The following is a 25,288-nucleotide window of genomic DNA, read 5'->3' as shown; positions in this document are numbered from 1 at the left end:
TCAAACCAACTATGAGAAAGGTGGGACGTCTGTGCCCAAGTTGTGTACTCCCAAAATGAGATGGTTACTGCAATGGGTAAAGTAGGCCCTTCTGTAAGTGAGGAATAGTCATGCAACTTTGCAAGAATTGGCTTCAAACAAATTTTAGTTCAACTTCATGTCTGTGAACTGTGAGTCTCCTGTGAATGCATCAGTCAGGACAGAGGCAGGGTGGTTTCCCCATGAGACTGACTGGTCTGAAGACAGTGTGTCTGTCAGCTGTGTCTGGCGCTGTGGATGATGATGTTATCCCTTCCATGATTCCTACTGTGAGACAGGGGGCCCAGATTAGTCCCTGGGTAGCCTATATACAGTCACTCGCTTGGAAGAGAGATTGACGGACAAAAAAAAAGTATTACTCCGATTGATTTTCTTCTGCTTCCTTTTCTTTGGAATCGAGAGGTGGCGAGAGTTCATTTTTATCAGCGAGGATGAAGTGCTTTGAGTTAAGCAATGGTGGTTGCACACTGTGGAACTAATACCTGCACATATACTGTATGGCTATGCAGCGGAGGTGGTTTCTCAGCTAGTATAGCCTTGAGTGTTGACACCTCCCTTAATTTACTTACTGATGCAATACACAACACTTGTTGGGAGAATCAAAAATAAGTGACTGCAGCTTTAGTGCATTCAACCAACCAACTATTTTGAAATATAAGCACATACTGCATGTCATATCTAGTTAAATGTAGGCTAAATCCAGACATATAGTGATAATTGGAGGCTTTGCTATACATAGAGTCAGCACTGTCTTGGATTTACATATGAACAAATGTGCCAATTAATAAAGAGTTGAGGTTGAGTCTCTGCTGCTCCCTCTGACACACAGTGAATATGAACCAGGTCCCCTACAGAGGAATCAAGCTACTGTAGCATTCTACACTGTACATCCAAGATCTATGAAAGGGTTCAATAATGTCTGATGACTGACCTCCAATACATTACTCTTCTGATGCCTTGAGAGTTGTCAATGTCAACTAACACGCATGTTGTAAACTAATGGTTTATGAAGGCTACAGTGTTTACAGATCTCCACGTAAAACTATTGCGCTGCTCCACAGCCTTAGTCCTCTTGCCAATGCCAAACCCAATAATATGAGTGTCCATTAGTAATGAACACAGGACAGGCAGTAATGTGGGTGGAGACATCTGTTGCGGTGAGTTCAACTTACCCCACCATGGAAAATTGGACATTTAGGAGCCAGCTGGACAACCACTCTGCCCCGCTATGCCACTACCCCTGTGCCCCTGGCAAGGAGCCACCACCAGCTAGGAGCCACCACCAGCTAGGAGTCACCACCGGCTTGCAGTCACTGGACCAAAGCCTGCCAGATGGTGCCCTTGCCAGTGTGCTTCCAGCCACTCCGGACGCACATATACACACACATAAACCAGACACGCTCGTATGCGCACACACGCACACTTTCATTGCAGTCAGGCACACGTTCACAGTAGTCTATATTCATCATTTGACAGGTATAACACGTTTCGAAGGAGAGAGAGATGGCAAATGTTCCACTGAGGGAGGAGGAAATGGTAGAATACCAATGTGCTCCATGATTCGGTTCCTCTTTGTTTTTTACGTTCATGTAAGAAGCTGCTGCTAGGGAGACCCAGGGAATTAGTTGGTTAGTCTTCTTCAGGCACAACTCATTCCTCCCAGCCAGCCTGTATATTGATATGCTAATTATTTTAGGAGTTTTAAGCGCTGTACTCTGAATCATACAAGTATTACCATTACCTCTTGAACCAGTGGAAGGAAGCAAAGCAAACCAATTGGGACATTGTGTATACTGTATCACAGTATACACAAATGAGATGCTCAATGTATTGAACAAATGAAAGTTCTCAATCAAATCCAGTACTCAATCAAGTACTGTGTGTGTATTGACAAACCCTCAAAATGCTTAAAATCCTAAACTTCAAACACCTTCCAATTATCTGAATCGCCGCGTCCCCAGCCAGCCCATCCACTCACTGGACCCATATTTACTTTCAATCTCTTTTCGATTTTTAATTTGATTATACCTTCCGGTAACCTGCCTCACCCAATGTGATACGGAATCGGTATTATTTTTTATTTTTAGAACACATTCAAGAACCTCCAGAAGCCAACCAGCTAACTAGCTACAAGCTATTTAGTCATTGTTAGCCACTGCTAGCGGCTTTTACCTTCTGCACAGCCAGCCAGTTTTTTTAGCCTGGATAATACTCGCCAGTCTAGCTTCCCTGTCCCATCCACCGCTGCCCCCTGGACACTGATCACTTGGCTACATAGCTGATGCCTGCTGGACTGTCCATTAATCACGGTACTCCATTCTGTTTGTTTATGTTTTATCTGTCGGCTCCAGCCGCACTCAGGCTCTGTGTGTAGTTAATCCGACACCCTCTCTGCCTAGTCAACGCCATTTTACCTGCTGTTGTTGTGCTAGCTGATTAGCTGTTGTTGTCTCACCTACTGTTTTAGCTAGCTCTCCCAATCAACACCTGTGATTACTGTATGCCTCGCTGTATGTCTCTCTCAAATGTCAATATGCCTTGTATACTGTTGTTCAGGTTAGTTATCATTGTTTTAGTTTACAATGGAGCCCCTAGTTCCACTCTTCATACCCCTGATACCTCCTTTGTCCCACCTCCCACACATGCGGTGACCTCACCCATTACAACCAGCATGTCCAGAGATACAACCTCTCTTATCATCACCCAGTGCCTGGGCTTACCTCCGCTGTACCCACACCCCACCATACCCCTGTCTGCGCATTATGCCCTGAATATATATCCCAGAAATCTGCTCCTTTTATTCTTTGTCCCCAACGCTCTAGGCGACCAGTTTTGATAGCCTTTAGCCGCACCCTCATACTACTCCTCCTCTGTTCCGCGGGTGATGTGGAGGTAAACCCAGGCCCTGCATGTCCCCAGGCACCCTCATTTGTTGACTTCTGTGATCGAAAAAGCCTTGGTTTCATGCATGTCAACATCAGAAGCCTTCTCCTTAAGTTTGTTTTACTCACTGCTTTAGCACACTCTGCTAACCCTGATGTCCTTGCCGTGTCTGAATCCTGGCTCAGGAAGGCCACCAAAAATTTTGAGATTTTCAAACCCAACTATAACATTTTCCGTCAAGATAGAACTGCCAAAGTGGGAGGAGATGCAGTCTACTTCAGAGATAGCCTGCAAAGTAATGTCATACTTTCCAGGTCCATACCCAAACAGTTCAAACTACTAATTTTAAAAATTACTCTCTCCAGAAATAAGTCTCTCACTGTTGCCGCCTGCTACCGACCCCCCTCAGCTCCCAGCTGTGCCCTGGACACCATTTGTGAATTGATTGCCCCCCATCTAGCTTCAGAGTTTGTTCTGTTAGGTGACCTAAACTGGGATATGATTAACACCCCGGCTGTCCTACAATCTAAGATAGATGCCCTCAATCTCACACAAATCATCAAGGAACCTACCAGGTACAACCCTAAATCTGTAAACAAGGGCACCCTCATAGACGTCATCCTGACCAACTGGCCCTCCAAATACACCTGAGCTGTCTTCAACCAGGATCTCAGCGATCACTGCCTCATTGCCTGTATCCGCTACGGATCCGCAGTCAAACGACCACATCACTGTCAAACGCTCCCTAAAACACTTCTGTGAGCAGGCCTTTCTAATCGACCTGGCCCGGGTATCCTGGAAGGACATTAACCTCATCCCATCAGTTGAGGATGCCTGGTCATTCTTTAACACTTCCTAACCATTTTAGATAAGCATGCTCCGTTTAAAAAATTCAGAACTAAGAACAGATATAGCCCTTGGTTCACTCCAGACCTGACTGCCCTCGACCAGCACAAAAACATAATGTGGCGGACTGCAATAGCATCGAATAGTCCTCGCGATATGCAACTGTTCAGGGAAGTCAGGAACCAATACACGCAGTCAGTCAGGAAAGACCAGCTTCTTCAGGCAGAAATTTGCATCCTGTAGCTCTAACTCCAAAATGTTCTGGGACACTGTGAAGTCCATGGAGAACAAGAGCACCTCCTCCCAGCTGCCCACTGCACTGAGGCTAGGTAACACGGTCACCACGATAAATCCATGATTATCGAAAACTTCAACAAGCATTTCTCAACGGCTGGCCATGCCTTCCTCCTGGCTACTCCAACCTCGGCCAACATGCTCCGCCCCCCCCCCCCCCCCCGCAGCTACTCGCCCAAGCCTCTCCAGGTTCTCCTTTACCCAAATCCAGATAGCAGATGTTCTGAAAGAGCTGCAAAACCTGGACCTGTACAAATCAGCTCTCTTTCATATCGTCTGAGATCCCCAAGGATTGGAAAGCTGCCGCAGTCATCCCCCTCTTCAAAGGGGGAGACACCCTGGACCCAAACTGTTACAGACCTAATATCCATCCTGCCCTGCCTATCTAAGGTCTTCGAAAGCCAAGTCAACAAACAGGTCACTGACCATCTCGAATCCCACCGTACCTTCTCCGCTGTGCAATCTGGTTTCCGAGCCGGTCACGGGTGCACCTCAGCCACGCTCAAGGTACAAAACGATATCATAACCGCTATCGATAAAAGACAGTACTGTGCAGCCGTCCTCATCGACCTTGCCAAGGCTTTCGACTCTGTCAATCACCATATTCTTATCGGCAGACTCAGTAGCCTCGGCTTTTCTGATGACTGCCTTGCCTGGTTCACCAACTACTTTGCAGACAGAGTTCAGTGTGTCAAATCGGAGGGCATGCTGTCCGGTCCTCTGGCAGTGTCTATGGGGGTGCCACAGGGTTCAATTCTCGGGCCGACTCTTTTCTCTGTATATATCAATGATGTTGCTCTTGCTGCGGGTGATTCCCTGATCCACCTCTACGCAGACGACACCATTCTGTATACTTCCGGCCCGTCCTTGGACACGGTGCTATCTAACCGGTGCTTCAATGCCATACAACACTCCTTTCGTGGCCTCCAACTGCTCTTAAACGCTATTAAAACCAAATGCATGCTTTTCAACCATTCGCTGCCTGCACCCGCACGCACGACTAGCATCACCACCCTGGATGGTTCTGACCTAGAATATGTGGACATCTATAAGTACCTAGGTGTCTGGCTAGACTGTAAACTCTCCTTCCAGACTCATATCAAACATCTCCAATCTAAAATCAAATCTAGAGTCGGCTTTCTATTCCGCAACAAAGCCTCCTTCACTCACGCCGCCAAACTTACCCTAGTAAAACTGACTATCCTACCGATCCTCGACTTCGGCGATGTCATCTACAAAATAGCTTCCAACACTCTACTCAGCAAACTGGATGCAGTTTATCAGTGCCATCCGTTTTGTTACTAAAGCACCTCATACCACCCACCACTGCGACCTGTATGCTCTAGTCGGCTGGCCCTCGCTACATATTCGTCGCCAGACCCACTGGCTCCAGGTCATCTACAAGTCCATGCTAGGTAAAGCTCTGCCTTATCTCAGTTCACTGGTCACGATGGCAACACCCACCCGTAGCACGCGCTCCAGCAGGTGTATCTCACTGATCATCCCTAAAGCCAACACCTCATTTGGCCGCCTTTCGTTCCAGTTCTCTGCTGCCTGTGACTGGAACGAATTGCAAAAATTGCTGAAGTTTGAGACTTTTATCTCCCTCACCAACTTCAAACATCTGCTATCTGAGCAGCTAACCGATCGCTGCAGCTGTACATAGTCTATCGGTAAATAGCCCACCCAAAATGTTACCTACCTCATCCCCATACTGTTTATATTTATTTACTTTTCTGCTCTTTTGCACACCAGTATCTCTACCTGTACATGACCATCTGATAATTTATCACTCCAGTGTTAATCTGCAAAATTTTAATTATTCGCCTACCTCCTCATGCCTTTTGCACACAATGTATATAGACTCTCTTTTTTTCTACTGTGTTATTGACTTGTTAATTGTTTACTCCATGTGTAACTCTGTGTTGTCTGTTCACACTGCTATGCTTTATCTTGGCCAAGTCGCAGTTGTAAATGAGAACTTGTTCTCAACTAGCCTACTTGGTTAAATAAAGGTGTTCTCAACTAGCCTACCTGGTTAAATAAAGGTGTTCTCAACTAGCCTACTTGGTTAAATAAAGGTGAAATAAAAAATATAAAAAATCCATTCAAAATCAGACTGATCTGGATGGTTCTTGATCCTGCACTGTACAATGTAATCATCACCAGCACCATGTACACCGGCAGCAGTGCAGACAGAGGAAGTCCACCTGCTCAATGAATATTTGATGTGAAAGGTCAGGCGTGATGATGTGTAGGTACCACTGATAGGCTGTGATTGCTGGTGTCAGGCTGAGTTTCCTCTCCTCTTTTCTGCTCTAACACACTGTCACACAAACATGTGTTCTGACATGAACTAACTCTCAACTCGCTATCCTCTTCACAGGAAGTGGGGAGGTCTGGGAAGGCACAGCTCAAGTGATTTGTCATCTGTGTTGATTTAATTTTCAGGTACACGAGACCTGAGAGGATGAGTTTTTTACTTCATATGAATACAGAGATCGATGGTTTCCAATGACTAATACACAACATCTTACTTAATAAAGACAAGCTCAAACAATTCATGTAAATTGAAATACTTTATTCACCATTACACATTAACAAGCCTGGAAATAAATGTAAAAGATGAATAGAAAATAATGCTAGAGGACCACAAAATATCGACAACTTTAATAGTGTAGCAAATGAAACCTACACTAAAACAACCACTATCTAGGATATCATTGACATTTAAAGAGTTTAGAAATTAGCAAAATGTTTCTACATCGAGCACATTCATGCCAGTATAATAGTATTTTACAGCGTCATGTTGCAGATGATTTGGGGGTGTTCCTCAATGCACACAGGTCACCCTGATTGGTGAGGCTGAACACAGAGGGGGCTTGTGGGTACTGTAGTCCATCTGTGTTCTATGATACATGTTTTGTATTTGGTATAAAGAAGTTGGGCTGGAGGGTGGAAAACGCTGGTTGTTTTTTACATGGATAACACTGTACAGGGAGGTGCCTTCAGAGCTTCAGGAACTAAAGGCACATGGGGTTCACTGAGCAACAGATATGTCCATTCTGAAAGAGAGGAGGAGGAGAGAGAGACTTTAGAGTGGGTCACTGTTAGACAAACCAGAATGAGGTTCTGTTATTACGTTCTGTTATTTCTCACTGAAAGGCTAACTTGGTTTGACATTTAGAATTTCGATAGTCATGGAGTGTTTAGCGCCAACATGGGGTATGGTTGACTTAAGTCTGCTTAGATATAATGAAAATCCATGGCTGTTACCTTGCACTGGCAGAGGGTGCACTCGGTGCTGTGTTTGACCCATGAGGACCCGCTGAAGCGCTGGATGCCGTGCTCGTCCATGCACGTCTTGGTGATGTTGTTGCGTATGGTGTCGGCCTGGCAGGGATCAGTGACGCAGCGGGCACAGCATTCGCCCTCGGGCACCACCGTGAATTCACAGTCCACATGGGGGCACAACAGGGGCCAGCAGTCCACCTGTCCCTGCTGTGGATGGGCGAGACAGAAAGACAGACTGGAGTCATATCACTGGGACAATACAATGATACATACCCATGGAGGCTGCTGAGGGGAGGACGGCTCATAATAATGGCTGGAATGGAGCCAATGGAATGGTTTTAACCATGTGTTTGATACCATTCCATTGACTCCATTCCAGACATTATTAAGAACTGTCCTCACCTTAGTAGCCTCCACTGGTATGTGCAGCCCATCACCCCTACAATTGTATTGAATAGATCCTGTCCCTTGCCAAATGTTTAGGCATACTTCTATACCACCCTGACCCTGCAGTCATTATCATGTAAGCATAGACATTTTGTCCAGATACATCATAGATGTACAGTACATGAGGCTAATGTTGTTGTGTAGGAGTAGCAGTATCAGAAGAAAGACATTTTCAGACACTGGTCTAAATGTTCTGTGTTTCCTAATGGAGTTGTTTTGGTCACCCGTTCATTCTCCCTCTTATATTAATCACTACACAGTTGCAGTAGAGAACGCCTTATTGGATTTCTCCAGCAGTCGTTTCAATAAGCCAGTGAATACATGACATATATTCTGGCCAACTTTATAGATTCTGGTTAAGCTATGATTCTGCATGACCTAGTTCTGTTAACATTTTCATCCCTGAGCTTTTGTGGTTTACACCTACTTGGAAAAAGAGCACACACACACACACACACACACACACACACACACACACACACACACACACACACACACAGTATTCATTAGTCGGATTCCATTGCAAAACATTTCATCTGTTGCAAAACCTTTTGCAAAGGAAAGCGTTCACTCAAAACAGAAAACGTTTTGCAATGAAAACAAGAGCTTCTATTGGACAAATGCAGGTAGGTCCCTCCATGGGTGGCAGACTGAAATTCGGGGTTCCCCAAAAATGTTTGAAAAAATTTAATGTGAAGAACAGAACAACAATTTTTATTAGGTTTTTCCATAATAAATGATATTGAACTCAAGTACTCAAATAAAAAATATATTTTTAGAACACATGGCCAGAAATGTTTTTGCTCATTTATCTGTAGGCCAACAATGCCTAATATATCATAGCCATTACAGATAACAAATCCTAATTGCTAAATTGCCCATATATACTGAGTGTACAAAACATTATGCTCTTTCCATGACATAGACTGACCAGGTGAATCCAGGTGAAAGCTATGATCCCTTATTGATGTCACTTGTTAAATCCACTTCAATTAGTGTAGATGAAAGGGAGGAGGACAGGTTAAAGAAGGATTTTTAAACCTTGTGACAATTGAGACATAGATTGTGTATGTGTGCCATTCAGAGGGTGAATGGGCAAGACAAAAGGCTTAACTGCCTTTGAACGGGGTGGCGTATTAGGTGACAGGCGCACCAGTTTGTGTCCAGAACTGCAACGCTGCTGGGTTTTTCACACTCAACAGTTTCCCATGTGTATCAAGAATGGTCCACCCCCAAAAGGACATCCAGCCAACTTCACAACTGTTGGAAGCATTGGAGTCAACAGGGCCAGCATCTCTGTGGAACGCTTTTGACACCTTGTAGAGCCCATGCCGACGATTTGATTTGATGAAACCATAATATCAACTGGTTATATTATCGTGGGACACAATCTTCAAAAAGGCAGTAACCTCAGCAATGGCCCTTGCTTGTGGAAGCCAATGGCTGCGCACTGGCACAGCTTTGTTTTGTTAATTTATCAGACAAGATACTTATTTCCCGAGCCCAGTTCACAGTCAAGACTCACCTATTTTATAGTACAAAACATGACGTAATATAACGGAATAAAATATGACAGAATATTTTTCCAGATGCGCATCTCGCTTTTGGAGCAGTTATTCTCAGAGGTATCAATTGATAAGGGGGTCAATTTGGCGAGTTCAAAGACCATTTTTCCAGGGTTACAAACCAAAATCGCTCTTCTTTTTGATATAAAGACCTTCAATTTACACTGAACAAAAATATAAACTCAACATTCAACAATTTCAATGATTTTACTGAGTTACAGTTCATTTAAGGAAATCAGTCAACTAAAATAAATTCATTAGGCCCTAATCTATGGATTTCACATCACTGGGCATAGAGATATGCATCTGTTGGTCACAAACACCTTAAAAAAAAAGAGGTAGAGACGCGGATCATAAAACAAGTCAGTATCTGGTGTGAGCACCATTTGCTTCATGCAGCACAGCATATCTTGATCAGTTGATCAGGCTGTTGATGGTGGCCTGTTGAATGTTGCCCCACTTCTCTTCAACGGCGTGCGAAGTTGCTGGATATTGGCGGGAACTGGAACACACTGTTGTTCACATTGATCCATAACATCCCAAACATGCTCGATGGGTAAAATGTGCCATGAGTATGCAGGCCATGGAAGAACTGGGACATTTTCAGCTTCCAGGAATTGTGTACAGATAATCATGCTGAAACATGAGGGGATGGCGGCGGATAAATGGCATAACAATGGGCCTCAGGATCGCGTCACGGTATCTCCGTGCATTAAATTGCCATCGATAAAATGCAATTGTGTTCATTGTCCATAGCTTATGCCTGCCCATACCATAACCCCACCGCCACCATAGGGTACTCTGTTCACAATGTAGGAAATCAGCAAACCGCTCGCCCACACAACGCCTTACACACAGTCTGCCATCTCCCTGGTACAGTTGAAACCCGGATTAATCTGCGAATCAGCGTGCCAGTGAAGATCAAAGGTGAGAATTTTCCCACTGAAGTCGGCTCCGACGCCGAACTGCAGTCTGTGTAACATGATAGAGCAGGAGCTCCCGTCCTGTAGATTTTCACTCTAACACTAATCTAGCACATCTGATTCTAATAATTAGCTGGTTGATAAGCTGAATGACATCAGTCAAAACTGGGGTTGTAGCAAAAACCCACAGGAGGGTAGCTCTCCAGGAACAGGGTTGAAGAACCCTGTGATAGAGTATGTGATGTCCTTCAATCACCTTCACATGAGCCCTGGCAGTTGGGTAAGTCACTGATAAGTTTCTAAATAGGCCACTCTTTCTCTTAAAAAAAAAATCATGTTTTTAGAGTGCGCTTTACAGAAGATGGTCCTAGAAAAAGGCATAAATGTTGCAGAGTGTTTCAGGAGAATTACATTTACCGGTGAATTACATTTGGTTTAGGGAGCTTTGCCAGAAATGTTCCTTGGTTAGACAACAGCGTGGCGAACAACAACCATGTTTCAATCCTCCAAATCTAAGGCTAAAATAGTATCCTATACCCATTACGTCTAATACCTATAGTAGCAACTCAGAGATACATACGTCAAAGAGCCATATTCTGTCATTCAAATATTCACAAAAATACATGTAATTTAAAAGGGAATTTGTATCTTTGTCTTAGAGAATTGCATGTCCGTTTCCCTGCTGAGCAGAGCAGGGCCAGTATGGTTCTGGCTCTGCTAACTGTGTAGGCATTCAAGGTTAATTTCACGTCGTGGTCACGCTTCTAGATCCCACGCGTATCTCTCACCATTCTCCTCCACTCCTCTCTTTCGTGTGTTGCTGTTTATACCATTTTGGCTGGTAGCTGTCTTTGTGTGTGTGTGTGTGTGTGCAACATGATGTATGTGTGTGCATGCATATGTTAATCACAGAAGGAGAGTGAGGTGGGAAGGCTGTATGTGTGGCTACAACATTCTGTTTGATCTGAGGGAAAAAATAACCAACGGTAATGCCACTCCTCCGAGGGAACGGGCGGGCGGGAGAGAGCTGGCAGAACAACAAAGCTAAAGATGATTTATGGGTCGACGCAAAGGCAGATTGACACAAATGCAGCTAAGTGTTACTTTTATCTGGGAGTGGAATGGCCAGGGTGAATGCCAAGTGTGACATTTGCATTTAATAAACATATGGCTGGTGGTGAAGATCGTCTGAAAGGCTTATTGAAGGCGGTAGGATGTGATGTTCTGTCAGATTTAGTATGAAATCCTCGTAAAAAAGCCTTCCTGTTGTTTGAACAGCAGGGATGCGGGAACCTAGGAAAAGGTCAACAGTGGAGAGAGTCAATGCAAACAGTGCGCATTTCTCTGAGTAGATTCAATAGAGAATGCTCTTGACACATCGTAATTCAGTTATATATATTGCAGGGCATAGAGACCTGTGGACATAGAAACCTGTATACAGCACACACACACACACACACACACACACACAGTATCTCCCATACATTAATCAGGAAAGTACTAGTACTGGTATTCCCTGTATATACTGTAGCTCCATTCTTGCGTATTTTATTTTATTCCTCTTGTGTTAGATACTATTTATTATTCTTTTTTTTAAAACTCTGCATTGTTTGGAAAAGTTCGTAAGCAAGAATTTCACTGTAAAGTCTACACCAGTGGTATTCAGCACATGTGATAAATACAATTTGATTTGATTTAAAGCAGAGTCCAGTACAGTGTGTTCTATCTATTTATAGGGTGTGTATTATTGGTACTCACCAGACACTGGCACTGCTGGCAGTTCTCCACCCAGGTGTCTCCACTGCCATAGGTCAGCAGGCCGTTCTGGTGCAGACACTGGCTGCTGAGGCGAGGGTCACACTCTGGACAGCAGAACAGATCAGCTGTCGGGTTCTCACAGTCACACACCATCCTCCGGCACATCACCCGGCCAGTCTGCACAGAGGGGAGGGGGGCGATACACTGTCTGTCAATCAACCGTCAGTAACTTACTTTTTTAAAACTCTGTATTGTTGGTTAAGGGCTCGTAAGTAAGCATTTCTTGTTAAGGTCTACACCTGTTGTATTCAGCGCATGTGACAAATACAATTTGATTTGAACAACTATTGTAAAGTACAGTCTCCATAACCCAAACTCAATATTTACTAGTTGTTGACCTTGGTTATTGGTTGATTACACACACTCAATATTACCATTGCTCTCTAATAGCTGACCGTGAACATTACAAACCAATAACATGTTTACTCATTTAACTGTTTGCTCAGCTGTTCAATACTACTAATTCTGACAGGCAGGTTCTCAATTTCTCCAATCAATTAAAATGACTAATTTTTAAAGCTTAATTTCTGCCCTCCTCTTTAATCAAATGAATAATATGATGCTTGATTGTTAAATACCCATACTAATCCTCTAATCACCTGCAAGCATTCCCATACACCAGACATTATCCAGAAGTAAACGCTAAATGACTAAACATGACAAGACTGTAGCCTAATAATGATGAGATAAATGTTAGGTTTTTTGCTTAATTAAAAACGAAGTTTTGCAAATAACTGATTCTAGACACATCTAAATTCTTCAGACCTGTATTAATCATATAACTAACTGAATTAATAAAGTCATCATAATGCTTTACATCAACCAATAGAACAACCCTAACCTGATCATAGTTTTTTTCACCCATCATCCTCTCTGTCTCACCTGACAAGAGCAGACTGAGCACCTATCATTGTCCAGCACCCAGATCTGTCCATTGTGTTTGACTTTGTTGTCATGAATACAGTCTCCGGTGCAGTTCCTCCCGTGGGGGCACCTGCAGTCATAGCCCCCCTCTAAGTTGAAGCACACCGTGTCATTGGCACAGGTGTTCCTCCCCGTCTTGCATTCATTGATATCTGTAGGGAGCCAGAGAGATGACTTCAGGCATATGCTCAATAGAGGTCAAATGCTGTAGGTCATGCTTAAATTCACATGCATCTTACTGCTTTAAAAAATACAAAGGAAGCACATGTATTATATTCTAACAGCTCTCAGCCTCAGTAAACTAAAGTGGGCTTTCTTGTCAAAACACTTCGTAATTTCGTCCCCCCAGAGACCATTTTTCATCAAATTATAACTGCAGTTGGCTTTGTTCTTCACAGTATGTTCACCTCTCTGACAGTCTCTGATGTGCTCTGTGTGGATCGGCTAGACTTGACAGGTAACATTTGTCTATAGCGCAGACAGACACAGAGCTGTAGTACTGTCACTACTGAGGCGTAACTGCATAAGGGTTTCCCTCCATTTTGACATGTGACAAGCTCTTGGCAGGCAGCTTCAGAGAATGTTCCAGAAAGATTGAATGAGCAGTAAAAAGCAGACAGGGATTTTGAGGAAAATGCACTAGTAATGGTATGTCCAGTCCAAACATATTGTTACCCACACCCAACAGCAAAAACAACTGGTCAAAAGAAGACCAAGGACATTTCTAGTTCTGCAATGTTTAGATGCTGCTATGTTCAATGTTGTTTTCAATTTTTTTTTACTAGGCAAGTCAGTTAAGAACAAATTCTTATTTTCAATGACAGCCTAGGAACAGTGGGTTAACTGCCTGTTCAGGGGCAGAATGACAGATTTGTACCTTGTCAGCTCGGGGATTCGAACTTACAACCTTTCGGTTACTAGCCCAACGCTCTAACCACTAGGCTACCCTGCCGCCCGAATGTTAGAGTAGACTAGACTAGAATCATGGGAAAAACAAAGTCGTTTGTAGGTATACTCTATGTGATATCAATATAAATGATCATATGTGACTAGGTGAATAAAGATTGCCCTCAACCGCAATGTTTCTTTTGGTCTTGTGATGAAAGGAGCGAATCAACTCACCTATGCACGACTCCCCATTAGTAGAGAACAAGCCGTTGTCGTGGTAGCCATCCAGACACTCGCAGTGGTACCACCCGGGCAAGTTGACACAGATGGCTTTGTCATCACACTCCACGAAACCATGAAAACACTCATCGATGTCTGTCAGAGGGGGGGCGGGAACGAGGAACGAGGTGCAAATAAATTAAACATCTCAAATCAACTGGATTTATGTGAGTACTGAAAAAGAAGATGCCCTAATATTTCAACGAATATTTAATTAGACTGGCTTGGCCAGATGAGAGAAGCTTAGCTAGTGATTACAGGATTGGGGCTAAATGTAAGGGCCCAGGTTGCAGAGTGATTAAATGTGTCTGTGTAGGCACGGATGGATTTTTTATGATTGTGTGCGTGTGTGATGCATTATCAGAGTCCCTCATTATGATAATTGCCCTGTACTATCAGTGACCTTCCCATTCAATTCCCCCAGAGTCCAGACAGAATAGAACACATCAGGATCCCCTGGAGGGCCCAGGTCAGGCCTCCTCGTCCCCTCATCCACTCCTCTACTCCTTCCCTCCATTCTCCTTTCCTTTCCTCTCTGCTCTTCCCCTTACTCCCCTCCCCTTTCATCTCCTCTCCCTTCCTCTTGTCCTCTCCCTCTGCCACAGCAGTAATAGGATTAAGATCTATTGGCTAATGAGCATTCACCCGTTTAAAATAATTTAACCAGCAGAAATGTTGTGGATATTAGGCACTTATCAGGGATAATTCACCCAAATTACATATTGGTTTCCTCACACTGTAAGCAGTCTATGGACAAGGTTTGACAGCAATCCAGGATTTTGGTTTACTTTGTTTCCAAATGCTAATGTTTTAGGATTTGTGGCAAACATCTCATCCAAGTCTTAGTACATGTTATCGTGTCCAAATCTTCAAAAAGTATCTAAAATTGATTGTGAAACTCAACAGTCACTTACAGTGCATTTGGATAGTATTCTGACCCCTTGACTCTTTCCATATTTTGTTACGTTACAGATTTATTCTAAAATGTATTATATTCCTCTACAGACAATACCCCATAAAAACAAATCAAAAACAGGTTTAGACATTTAAGCAAATGTATAACAAATAAGAAGCTTTAATATTACATTTACATAAGTATTCCGACTATTTACTCAGTACTTTTTTGAAGCACCTTTCGCAGTTATTATAGCCTCGGGTCTTCTTGGTTATGACACTTCAAGCTTGATACACCTGTATTTGGGGAGTTTCTTCCATTCTTCTCTGCAGATCCTCTCAAGTTCTGTCAGGTTGGTTGAGGAGCGTCGCGGCACAGCTATTATCAGGTCTCTCCAGAGATGTTCGGGTGGGTTCAGGTCTAGGCTCTGGCTGGGCCACTCAAGGACAGAGAGCCACTCCCGCATTGTCTTGGCTGTGTACTTAGGGCCGTTGTCCTGTTGGAAGGTGAACCTTCACCCCAGTCTGAGGTCCAAAGGGCTCTGGAGCAGGTTTTAATCAAGGATCTCTCTGTACTTTGCTCTGTTCATCTTTGCCTCGATCATGACTAGTCTCCCAGACCCTGTGGCTGAAATGCATCCCCACAGCATGATGATGCTGCCACCACCATGCTTCACCGTAGGGATGGTGCCAGGTTTCCTCCAGACGTGACACTTGGCATTCAGGCCAAAGAATTCAATCTTGGATTCACCAGACCAGATAATCTTGTTTCTCATGGTCTGAGAGTCCTTTAGGTGTCTTTTGGAAAACTCCAAGCGGACTGTCATGTGCCTTTTACTGAGGAGTGGCTTTTGTCTGGCCACTCTACAATAAAGGCCTGGTTGGTGGAGTGCTGCAGAGATGGTGGTGCCTCTGGAAGTTTCTCCCATCCCCACAGAGGAGGTCTGGAGCTCTGCCAGAATGACCCCTCTCCCCCGATTGCTCACTTTGGCCGGGCGGCCAGCTCTAGGAAGAGTCTTGGTTGTTCCAAACTTCTTCCATTTTAAGAATGATGGAGGCCACTGTGTTCTTGGGGGCCTTCAATGCTGCAGAAATGCTTTGGTACCCTTCCCCAGATCTGTGCCTCGACACAATGCTGTCTCGGATGCTTTACAGACAATTCCTTCGACCTCATGGCTTGGTTATATAGACAGGTGCGTGCCTTTCCAAATCATGTCCAATCAATTGAGTTTACCACAGGATGACTCCAATCGAGTTGTAGAAACATCTCAAGGATAATGGAAACAGGATGCACCTGAGTCTCATAGCAAAGGGTCTGAATACTTATGTAAATAAGGTATCTTTTTTTTATTATACATTTGCAAACATATTTGCAAACAATATTTTATCCATTTTTGAAAAAAGTCTAACGTAACAAAAAGGTGGAAAAAGTCAAGGGGTCTGAATACTTTCCGATTGCACTGTATAGATGATTTGATCTGTGTGTGCGAAAAATGCTAATATCGGTACCATGAATTGGATTTGTGTCACAATGTAGGAAAAATATATGTACAGTAAGATTAACTATGTTGAGAATACAGTATGTATATACACTGCTCAAAAAAATAAAGGAAACACTAAAATAACACAATCTAGATCTGAATGAATGAAATATTCTTATTAAATACTTTTTTCTTTACATAGTTGAATGTGCTGACAACAAAATCCCACAAATTATCAATGTAAATCAAATTTATCAACCCATGGAGGTCTGGATTTGGAGTCACACTTAAAATTAAAGTGGAAAACCACACTACAGGCTGATCCAACGTTGATGTAATGTCCTTAAAACAAGTCAAAATGAATGCCAAATGTCAAACGTCCTGCACGGTGTTGGGCTGTAAGCACAACCTCCACCTGTGGACGTCGGGCCCTCATACCACCCTCATGGAGTCTGTTTCTGACCGTTTGAACAGACACATGCACATTTGTGGCCTGCTGGAGGTCATTTTGCAGGGCTCCTCCTGCTCCTCCTTGCACAAAGGCGGAGGTAGCGGTCCTGCTGCTGGGTTGTTGCCCTCCTACGGCCTCCTCCATGTCTCCTGATGTACTGGTCTGTCTCCTGGTAGCGCCTCCATGCTCTGGACACTACGCTGACAGACACAGCAAACCTTCTTGCCACAGCTCGCATTGATGTACCATCCTGGATGAGCGGCACTACCTGGGCCGTCTCCGTCTCATGCTACCACTAGAGTGAAAGCACCGCCAGCATTCAAAAGTGCCCAAAACATCAGCCAGGAAGCATAGGAACTGAGAAATGGTCTGGTCACCACCTGCAGAACCACTCCTTTATTTGGGGTGTCTTGCTAAATGGCTATAATTTCCATCTGTTGTCTATTCCATTTGCACAACAGCATGTGAAATTTATTGTCAATCAGTGTTGCCTCCTAAGCGGACAGTTTGATTTCACAGAAGTGTGATTGACTTGGAGTTACATTGTATTGTTAAAGTGTTCCCTTCATTTTTTTTTAGCAGTGTATAAAGTAAATAATCCATTAGTTATTTTTCAAAGATCAATTACATTTTAACAGAATAATGATGCAGGAATGCAAATCTCATCTGTTCCTAACTACAGAAACGATTTCAGAAAAATAAACATTACGTAAACATTATTAAAGTGACCAGTGTTCAATGACTCTGTACATAGGGTAAGAGTCTCTAAGGTGCAGGGCGGGGTACTGAGCGGAGGCCGGATAGTGATGACTGTTTAACAGTCTGATGGCCTGGAGAAGGAAAACAGCTTCTTTCTCTCTGTCCCAGCTTTGATGCACCTGTACTGTCTCCGCCTGCTACATGGTAGCAGGGTGAACAGGCCATGGCTCGGGTAGCTGAAGACCTTGAAGATCTTCTTGGGCTTTCTTTGACACCGGGTGCTGTAGATGTCCTGTAGGGCAGGGAGTGTGCCCCTGGTGATGCGTTGGGCGGACCACACTACCCTCAGGAGAGCCCTGCGGTTGCGGACAGTGCAGTTGCCGTACCAGGCCATGATACAGCCTGACAGAATGCTCTTGATGATGCATCTGTAGAAGTCTTTGCCGAATTTCTTCAGCCTCTTGAGTTTGAAGAGGCTTTATAGTGCCACCTTCACCACCGTGTCAGGATGGAGGAACTATTTTAGTTTCCCAGTGATGTGCTCACCGAGGAATTTGAAGCTTTTGACCCTCTCCACTGCGGCCCCGTCCCTAGCATAAGACTGCCAAGGCTCTCACCTCCTCCCTGTAGGCTTTCTCATCTTTGTTGGTAAACAGGGTGTTGTGTTGTCAGCAAACTTGATGATTGAGATGGTGACGTGCGTATCCATGCGGTCATGTCCGAACAGTGAGGACAGGAGGAAGCTGAACACGCACCTCTGTGGGGCCCCCCGTGTTGAGGATCAGTGTGGCGGTGTTGCTGCCAAACTTCACCACCTGGGGTCATCTAGTCACGAAGTCTAGGACCCAGTTGCAAAGAGAGGGGTTCAGACCCAGGGCCCTGAGCTTAGTGATGCGCTTGGAGGGCAGTGTGCAGTCCAATGGCGATTGCGTCGTCCATAGATCTGTTGGGGCGGTATGGAAATTGTAGTGAGTCTAGGGTGTCAGATAAGGTGGAGGTTATATGGTCCTTAACTAGCCTCTCAAAGCACTTCATGATGACAGAAGTGAGTGCTTCCGGGCGATAGTCATTTGGTTAAGTTACCTTTGCTTTCTTGGGAACAGGAACAATGGTGGACATCTTGAAGCAAGTGGGGACAGCATACTGGGATAGGAAGAGATTGAATATGTATGTAAACACTCCAGCCAGCTGTACTGTTGTTTTGCATCTTTGATTTCCTTACGGAGGTCTTCGCTGGTCTGTTTGTACATGTCCATGTTGCCAGTCACCTTCTGGTGGATAAATGTGGTGGTTTGCGATTTCAGTTTTGCCAAATGCTGCCATCTATCCACGCTGTTTGGTTTGGATAAGTTCTAAACGTCACAGTAAGAATAACATCTTCTATGCACTTCTTGATGAACCCAGTCACTGAGTCAGTGTATACATTGATACTATTCCCAGAGGCAACCCGTGATCAAAACAATCCTGAAGCATAGATTCCGATTGTTCAGACCAAAGTAGAACAAGACCTTACCACAGGTGATTCCTGTTTAAGCTTCTGCTTATAGGCGGGGCAGAGCAGGATCGAGGTGTGATTTGATTTGCCGCATGGGATGGCCTTGCAGTTGTCCCGGAAGTGAGAGTAACAATGGTCAAGCGTGTTGGTAGAATTTTGGGAGTGTTTTCCTCAGATTTCCTTTATCAAAGACCCCAGCTACAATAAATGTTTGCCTCAGGAATTGCGGTTTCCAGTTTGCACAAAGTCAAATCAATTCAATTGTATTGTATGTCACATTCTTCGTAAACAACAGGTGTAGACTAATAGTGAAATGCTTACTTACAGGTCCTTTTACAACAATGCAGAGTTAAAGATAATATACAGTACCATTCAAATGTTCGGATACACCTACTCATTCCAGCGTTTTTCTTTATTTGGACTATTTTCTACATTGTAGAATAATATTGAAGACATCAAAACTATGAAATAATATGGAATCATGTAGTACCGAAAAAAAGTTACATCAAAATATATTTTATAGTTGAGATTCTTTAAAGAAGCCACCCTTTGCCTTAAAGACATCTTTGAACACAACCCTGGGGTTGTGGGCGGTGCAGTTGCCGTACCACGCGGTGATACAGTCCGACAGCATGCTCTCAATTGTGCATCTGTAAATGTTTTAGGTGACAAGCCACATTTCTTCAGCGTTTTGAGGTTGAAGAGGTGCTGTTGCGCCTTCTTCACCACACTGTCTGTGTGAGGAGGACCATTTCAGTTTGTCCGTGATGTGCCGAGGAACTTAAACCTTTCTACCTTCTCCACTGCTGTCCCGTCGATGTGGATAGGGGGGTGCTCCCTCTGCTGTTTCCTGAAGTCTACAATCATCTGTTTTGTTGATGTTGAGTGAGAGGTTGTTTTCCTGACACCACACTCCGAGTGCCCTCAGCTCCTCCCTATAGGCTGTCTCGTCATTGTTGGTAATCAAGCCTACTATCGCTGTGTCATCTGCAAACTTGATGATTGAGTTGGAGGAGTGCATGGCCAAGCAGTCATGGGTGAACAGGGAGTACAGGAGAGCGCTGAGCACGCACCCTTGTGGGGCCCCAGTGTTATTGCACCTTTATATCAACAAGGAACACAGCCTGAGACCAAGGTCTCCTTTACAGCTGGGCCCTGCGTTTACATATACAGTTTAAGTAAATTGATTAAGAAATTACACAAGACAAACAAAACGATCACAGATAACACAAAAAATACAGCAGTAGATTGTTACATTTATACATGTGCTATTAGGAGAATAACTTGTATTCCCCAAAGAAGTTACAATACAAAAATAAAACTCTTCCAATAAATGTTTAAAATGGGCAAGGGGGACAAGAGTCTCATGTTTAAATTTGGTCTGCAAGCTATTCCATAAGCAAGGAGTGTAACAGGAAAAGGCAACCAACTTTGTGGAGATCGCAGGGGCCTCAAGTGTAATCCATGCTTGAGACCTGGTTTTATGAATTATAATTATGTTTATTTTTTATTTCACCTTTATTTAACCAGGTAGGCAAGTTGAGAACAAGTTCTCATTTACAATTGCGACCTGGCCAAGATCAAGCAAAGCAGTTCGACACATACAACAACATCGAGTTACACATGGAGTAAAACAAACATACAGTCAATTATACAGTATAAACAAGTCTATATACGAGCAATATGAGCAAATGAGGTGATTAGATTTAACTTTGGATTGGAGATGTTTGATATGGGTCTGGAAGGAGAGTTTACAGTCTAGCCAGACACCTAGGTATTTGTAGTTGTCCACGTATTCTAAGTCAGAGCCGTCCAGAGTAGTGATGTTGGACAGGCGGGCAGGTGCAGGTAGCGATCGGTTGAAGAGCATGCATTTAGTTTTACTTGTATTTAAGAGCAATTGGAGACCACGGAAGGAGAGTTGTATGGCATTGAAGCTTGCTTGGAGGGTTGTTAACACAGTGTCCAAAGAAGGGCCAGAAGTATACAGAATGGTGTCGTCTGCGTAGAGGTGGATCAGAGACTCACCAGCAGCAAGAGCGACCTCATTGATGTATACAGAGAAGAGAGTCGGTCCAAGAATTGAACCCTGTGGCACCCCCATAGAGACTGCCAGAGGTCCGGACAGAAGACCCTCCGATTTGACACACTGAACTCTATCAGAGAAGTAGTTGGTGAACCAGACGAGGCAATCATTTGAGAAACCATGGCTGTCGAGTATGCCAATGAGGATGTGGTGATTGACAGAGTTGAAAGCCTTGGCCAGATCAATGAATACGGCTGCACAGTAATGTTTCTTATCAATGGCGGTTAAGATATCGTTTAGGACCTTGAGCGTGGCTGAGGTGCACCGATGACCAGCTCTGAAACCAGATTGCATAGCAGAGAAGGTATGGTGAGATTCGAAATGGTCGGTAATCTGTTTGTTGACTTGGCTTTCGAAGACCTTAGAAAGGCAGGGTAGGATAGATATAGGTCTGTAGCAGTTTGGGTCAAGAGTGTCCCCCCCTTTGAAGAGAGGGATGACTGCAGCTGCTTTCCAATCTTTGGGAATCTCAGATGACACGAAAGAGAGGTTGAACAGGCTAGTAATAGGGGTGGCAACAATTTCGGCAGATAATTTTAGAAAGAAAGGGTCCAGATTGTCTAGCCCGGCTGATTTGTAGGGGTCCAGATTTTGCAGCTCTTTCAGAACATCAGCTGAACGGATTTTGGAGAAGGAGAAATGGGGAAGGCTTGGGCGAGTTGCTGTGGGGGGTGCAGTGCTGTTGACCGGGGTAGGAGTAGCCAGGTGGAAAGCATGGCCAGCCGTAGAAAAATGCTTATTGAAATTCTCAATTATGGTGGATTTATCAGTGGTGACAGTGTTTCCTATCTTCAGTGCAGTGGGCAGCTGGGAGGAGGTGTTCTTATTCTCCATGGACTTTACAGTGTCCCAGAACTTTTTTGAGTTACTGTTGCAGGAAGCAAATTTCTGCTTGAAAAAGCTAGCCTTGGCTTTTCTAACTGCCTGTGTATAATGGTTTCTAGCTTCCCTGAACAGCTGCATATCACGGGGGCTGTTCGATGCTAATGCAGAACGTCATAGGATGTTTTTGTGTTGGTTAAGGGCAGTCAGGTCTGGGGAGAACCAAGGGCTATATCTGTTCCTGGTTCTACATTTCTTGAATGGTGCATTTTTATTTAAGATGGTTAGGAAGGCATTTAAAAAAAATATCCAGGCATCCTCTACTGACGGGATGAGATCAATATCCTTCCAGGATACCCCGGCCAGGTCGATTAGAAAGGCCTGCTCGCTGAAGTGTTTCAGGGAGCGTTTGACAGTGATGAGTGGAGGTCGTTTGACCACTGACCCATTACGGATGCAGGCAATGAGGCAGTGATCGCTGAGATCTTGGTTGAAGACAGCAGAGGTGTATTTAGAGGGCAAGTTGGTTAGGATGATATCTATGAGGGTGCCCGTGTTTAAGGCTTTGGGGAGGTACCTGGTAGGTTCATTGATAATTTGTGTGAGATTGAGGGCATCAAGCTTAGATTGTAGGATGGCTGAGGTGTTAAGCATGTTCCAGTTTAGGTCGCCTAGCAGCACGAGCTCTGAAGATAGATGGGGGCAATCAGTTCACATATGGTGTCCAGAGCACAGCTGGGGCAGAGGGTGGTCTATAGCAGGCGGCAACGGTGAGAGACTTGTTTTTAGAGAGGTAGATTTTTAAAAGTAGAAGTTCAAATTGTTTGGGTACAGACCTGGATAGTAGGACAGAACTCTGCAGGATATATTTGCAGTAGATTGCAACACCGCCGCCTTTGGTAGTTCTATCTTGTCTGAAAATGTTGTAGTTTGCGATTAAAATTTCAGAATTTTTGGTGGTCTTCCTAAGCCAGGATTCAAACACCACTAGAACATCCGGGTTGGCAGAGTGTGCTAAAGCAGTGAATAGAACAAACTTAGGGAGGAGGCTTCTAATGTTAACATATTACGGTTACAGAAGTCATCAAAAGAGAGCGCCTGGGGAATAGGAGTGGAGCTAGGTAAATAGGAAGGTAGTTTATTCAGAAGTGCTTTATAGACAAAAAGGAGAGCATGTTGTTCTCATCTCATGGACAGCGAAGTCCAACCCACAATTGGGCATGTCCCAGTCCGTGTGATCAAAACAATCTTGAAGTGTGGATTCCGTGGTGAGTTCTGTAGCTAGCACCCATAATAAACCTAAGCGCGCAATTTTATTTAACTTTTATTTAACTAGGCAAGTCAAGAACAAATTCTTATTTTTAATGACTGCCTAGTGGGTTAAACTGTCTGTTCAGGGGCAGAACGACAGATTTGTACCTTGTCAGCTTGAGGTTTTGAACTTGCAACCTTCCGGTTACTAGTCCAACGCTCTAACCACTAGGCTACCCTACCGCATCCAGCAGTTTCAGTGTGGATGCCGTAGCATGCATGTAGATAATATCCCCAAAATCTATAACAGACATAAATGTAGCTTGAGGATCAGCAAGGTGGAGATGTTGTTTCCTACCTTCACCACCTGGGGGCGGCCCATCAGGAAGTCCAGGACCCAATTGCACATGGCGGGGTTGAGACCCATGGCCTCAAGCTTAATGATGAGATTGGCGGGTACTATGGTGTTGCTGAGCTGTAGTCAATGAATAGCATTCTTACATAGATATTCCTCTTGTCCAGATGGGATAAGGCAGTGTGCAGTGTTTTGGCAATTGCATCATCTGTGGACCTATCGGGGCAGTACGCAAATTGAAGTGGGTCTAGGGTGATAGGTAAGGTGGAGGTGATATTATCCTTGACTAGTTACCTTTGCCTTCTTGGGTACAGGAACAATGGTGGCCATATTGAAGCTTGTGGGGACAGCAGACTGGGATAGGGAGAGATTGAATATGTCCATAAACAAAACAGCCAGCTGGTTTGCGCATGCTCTGAGAACGTGGCTAGGGATGCCGTGCGGGCAGGCAGCCTTGCAAGGGTTAACACGTTTAAAATGTCTTACTTCGGCCAGGGAGAAGAAGAGCCCACAGTCCGTGTTAGCGGGCCGCATCAGTGGCACTGTATTCTCCTCAAAGCGGGAAAATGTGTTTAGTTTTTCTGGAAGCAAGACATCGGTGTCTGTGACGTGGCTGGTTTTCTTTTTGTAGTCGGCGATTTTCTGTAGACCCTGCCATACACGTCTCGTGTCTGAGCTATTGAATTGCGACTCCACTTTGTCTCTATACTGACATTTCGCTTATTTGATTTTTTATTTATTTTATTTCACCTTTATTTAACCAGGTAGGCTAGTTGAGAACAAGTTCTCATTTGCAACTGCGACCTGGCCAAGATAAAGCATAGCAGTGTGAGCATACAACAAAGAGTTACACATGGAGTAAACAATTAACAAGTCAATAACACAGTAGAAAACAAAGGGGGGGTCTATATACAATGTGTGCAAAAGGCATGAGGAGGTAGGCAAATAATTACAATTTTGCAGATTAACACTGGAGTGATAAAAGATCAGATGGTCATGTACAGGTAGAGATATTGGTGTGCAGAAGAGCAGAAAAGTAAATAAATAAAAACAGTATGGGGATGAGGTAGGTGAAAAGGGTGGGCTATTTACCAATAGACTATGTACAGCTGCAGCGATCGGTTAGCTGCTCAGATAGCTGATGTTTGAAGTTGGTGAGGGAGATAAAAGTCTCCAACTTCAGCGATTTTTGCAATTCGTTCCAGTCACAGGCAGCAGAGTACTGGAATGAAAGGCGGCCAAATGAGGTGTTGGCTTTAGGGATGATCAGTGAGATACACCTGCTGGAGCGCGTGCTACGGATGGGTGTTGCCATCGTGACCAGTGAGCTGAGATAAGGCGGAGCTTTACCTAGCATAGACTTGTAGATGACCTGGAGCCAGTGGGTCTGGCGACGAATATGTAGCGAGGGCCAGCCGACTAGAGCATACAAGTCGCAGTGGTGGGTGGTATAAGGTGCTTTAGCCTTGCGGAGGGAATAAGTATACTGTTTGTATTCGTCCATATTCCCAGTCACCTTTCCATGGTTAAATGTGGTGGTTCGCGCTTTCAGTT

The 25,288-nt window shown here is 44.2% G+C and overlaps 1 protein-coding gene across 1 annotated transcript in view; it reads right to left on the bottom strand.

Annotated features, from left to right (window-relative positions):
- Positions 1 to 6,622: 6,622 nt before the first annotated feature.
- LOC109888625 (protein kinase C-binding protein NELL2) overlaps positions 6,623 to 25,288 on the bottom strand; it is a 101,715-nt gene continuing 83,049 nt past the window's right edge. The window contains exons 16-20 of the mRNA XM_020479782.2: positions 14,156 to 14,296; positions 12,992 to 13,185; positions 12,050 to 12,226; positions 7,339 to 7,563; positions 6,623 to 7,127 (exon numbers count right to left, since the gene is read on the bottom strand). Of these exons, the coding sequence (XP_020335371.1) occupies positions 7,086 to 7,127; positions 7,339 to 7,563; positions 12,050 to 12,226; positions 12,992 to 13,185; positions 14,156 to 14,296 (779 nt within the window). The 3' untranslated portion in view covers positions 6,623 to 7,085. The remainder of the gene's footprint in view (positions 7,128 to 7,338; positions 7,564 to 12,049; positions 12,227 to 12,991; positions 13,186 to 14,155; positions 14,297 to 25,288) is intronic.

Source organism: Oncorhynchus kisutch, linkage group LG4 (genome assembly GCF_002021735.2).
Source record: "Oncorhynchus kisutch isolate 150728-3 linkage group LG4, Okis_V2, whole genome shotgun sequence".
NCBI classification, from domain to species: Eukaryota; Metazoa; Chordata; class Actinopteri; order Salmoniformes; family Salmonidae; genus Oncorhynchus; species Oncorhynchus kisutch.
This window is presented reverse-complemented; position numbering and strand designations above follow the sequence as displayed.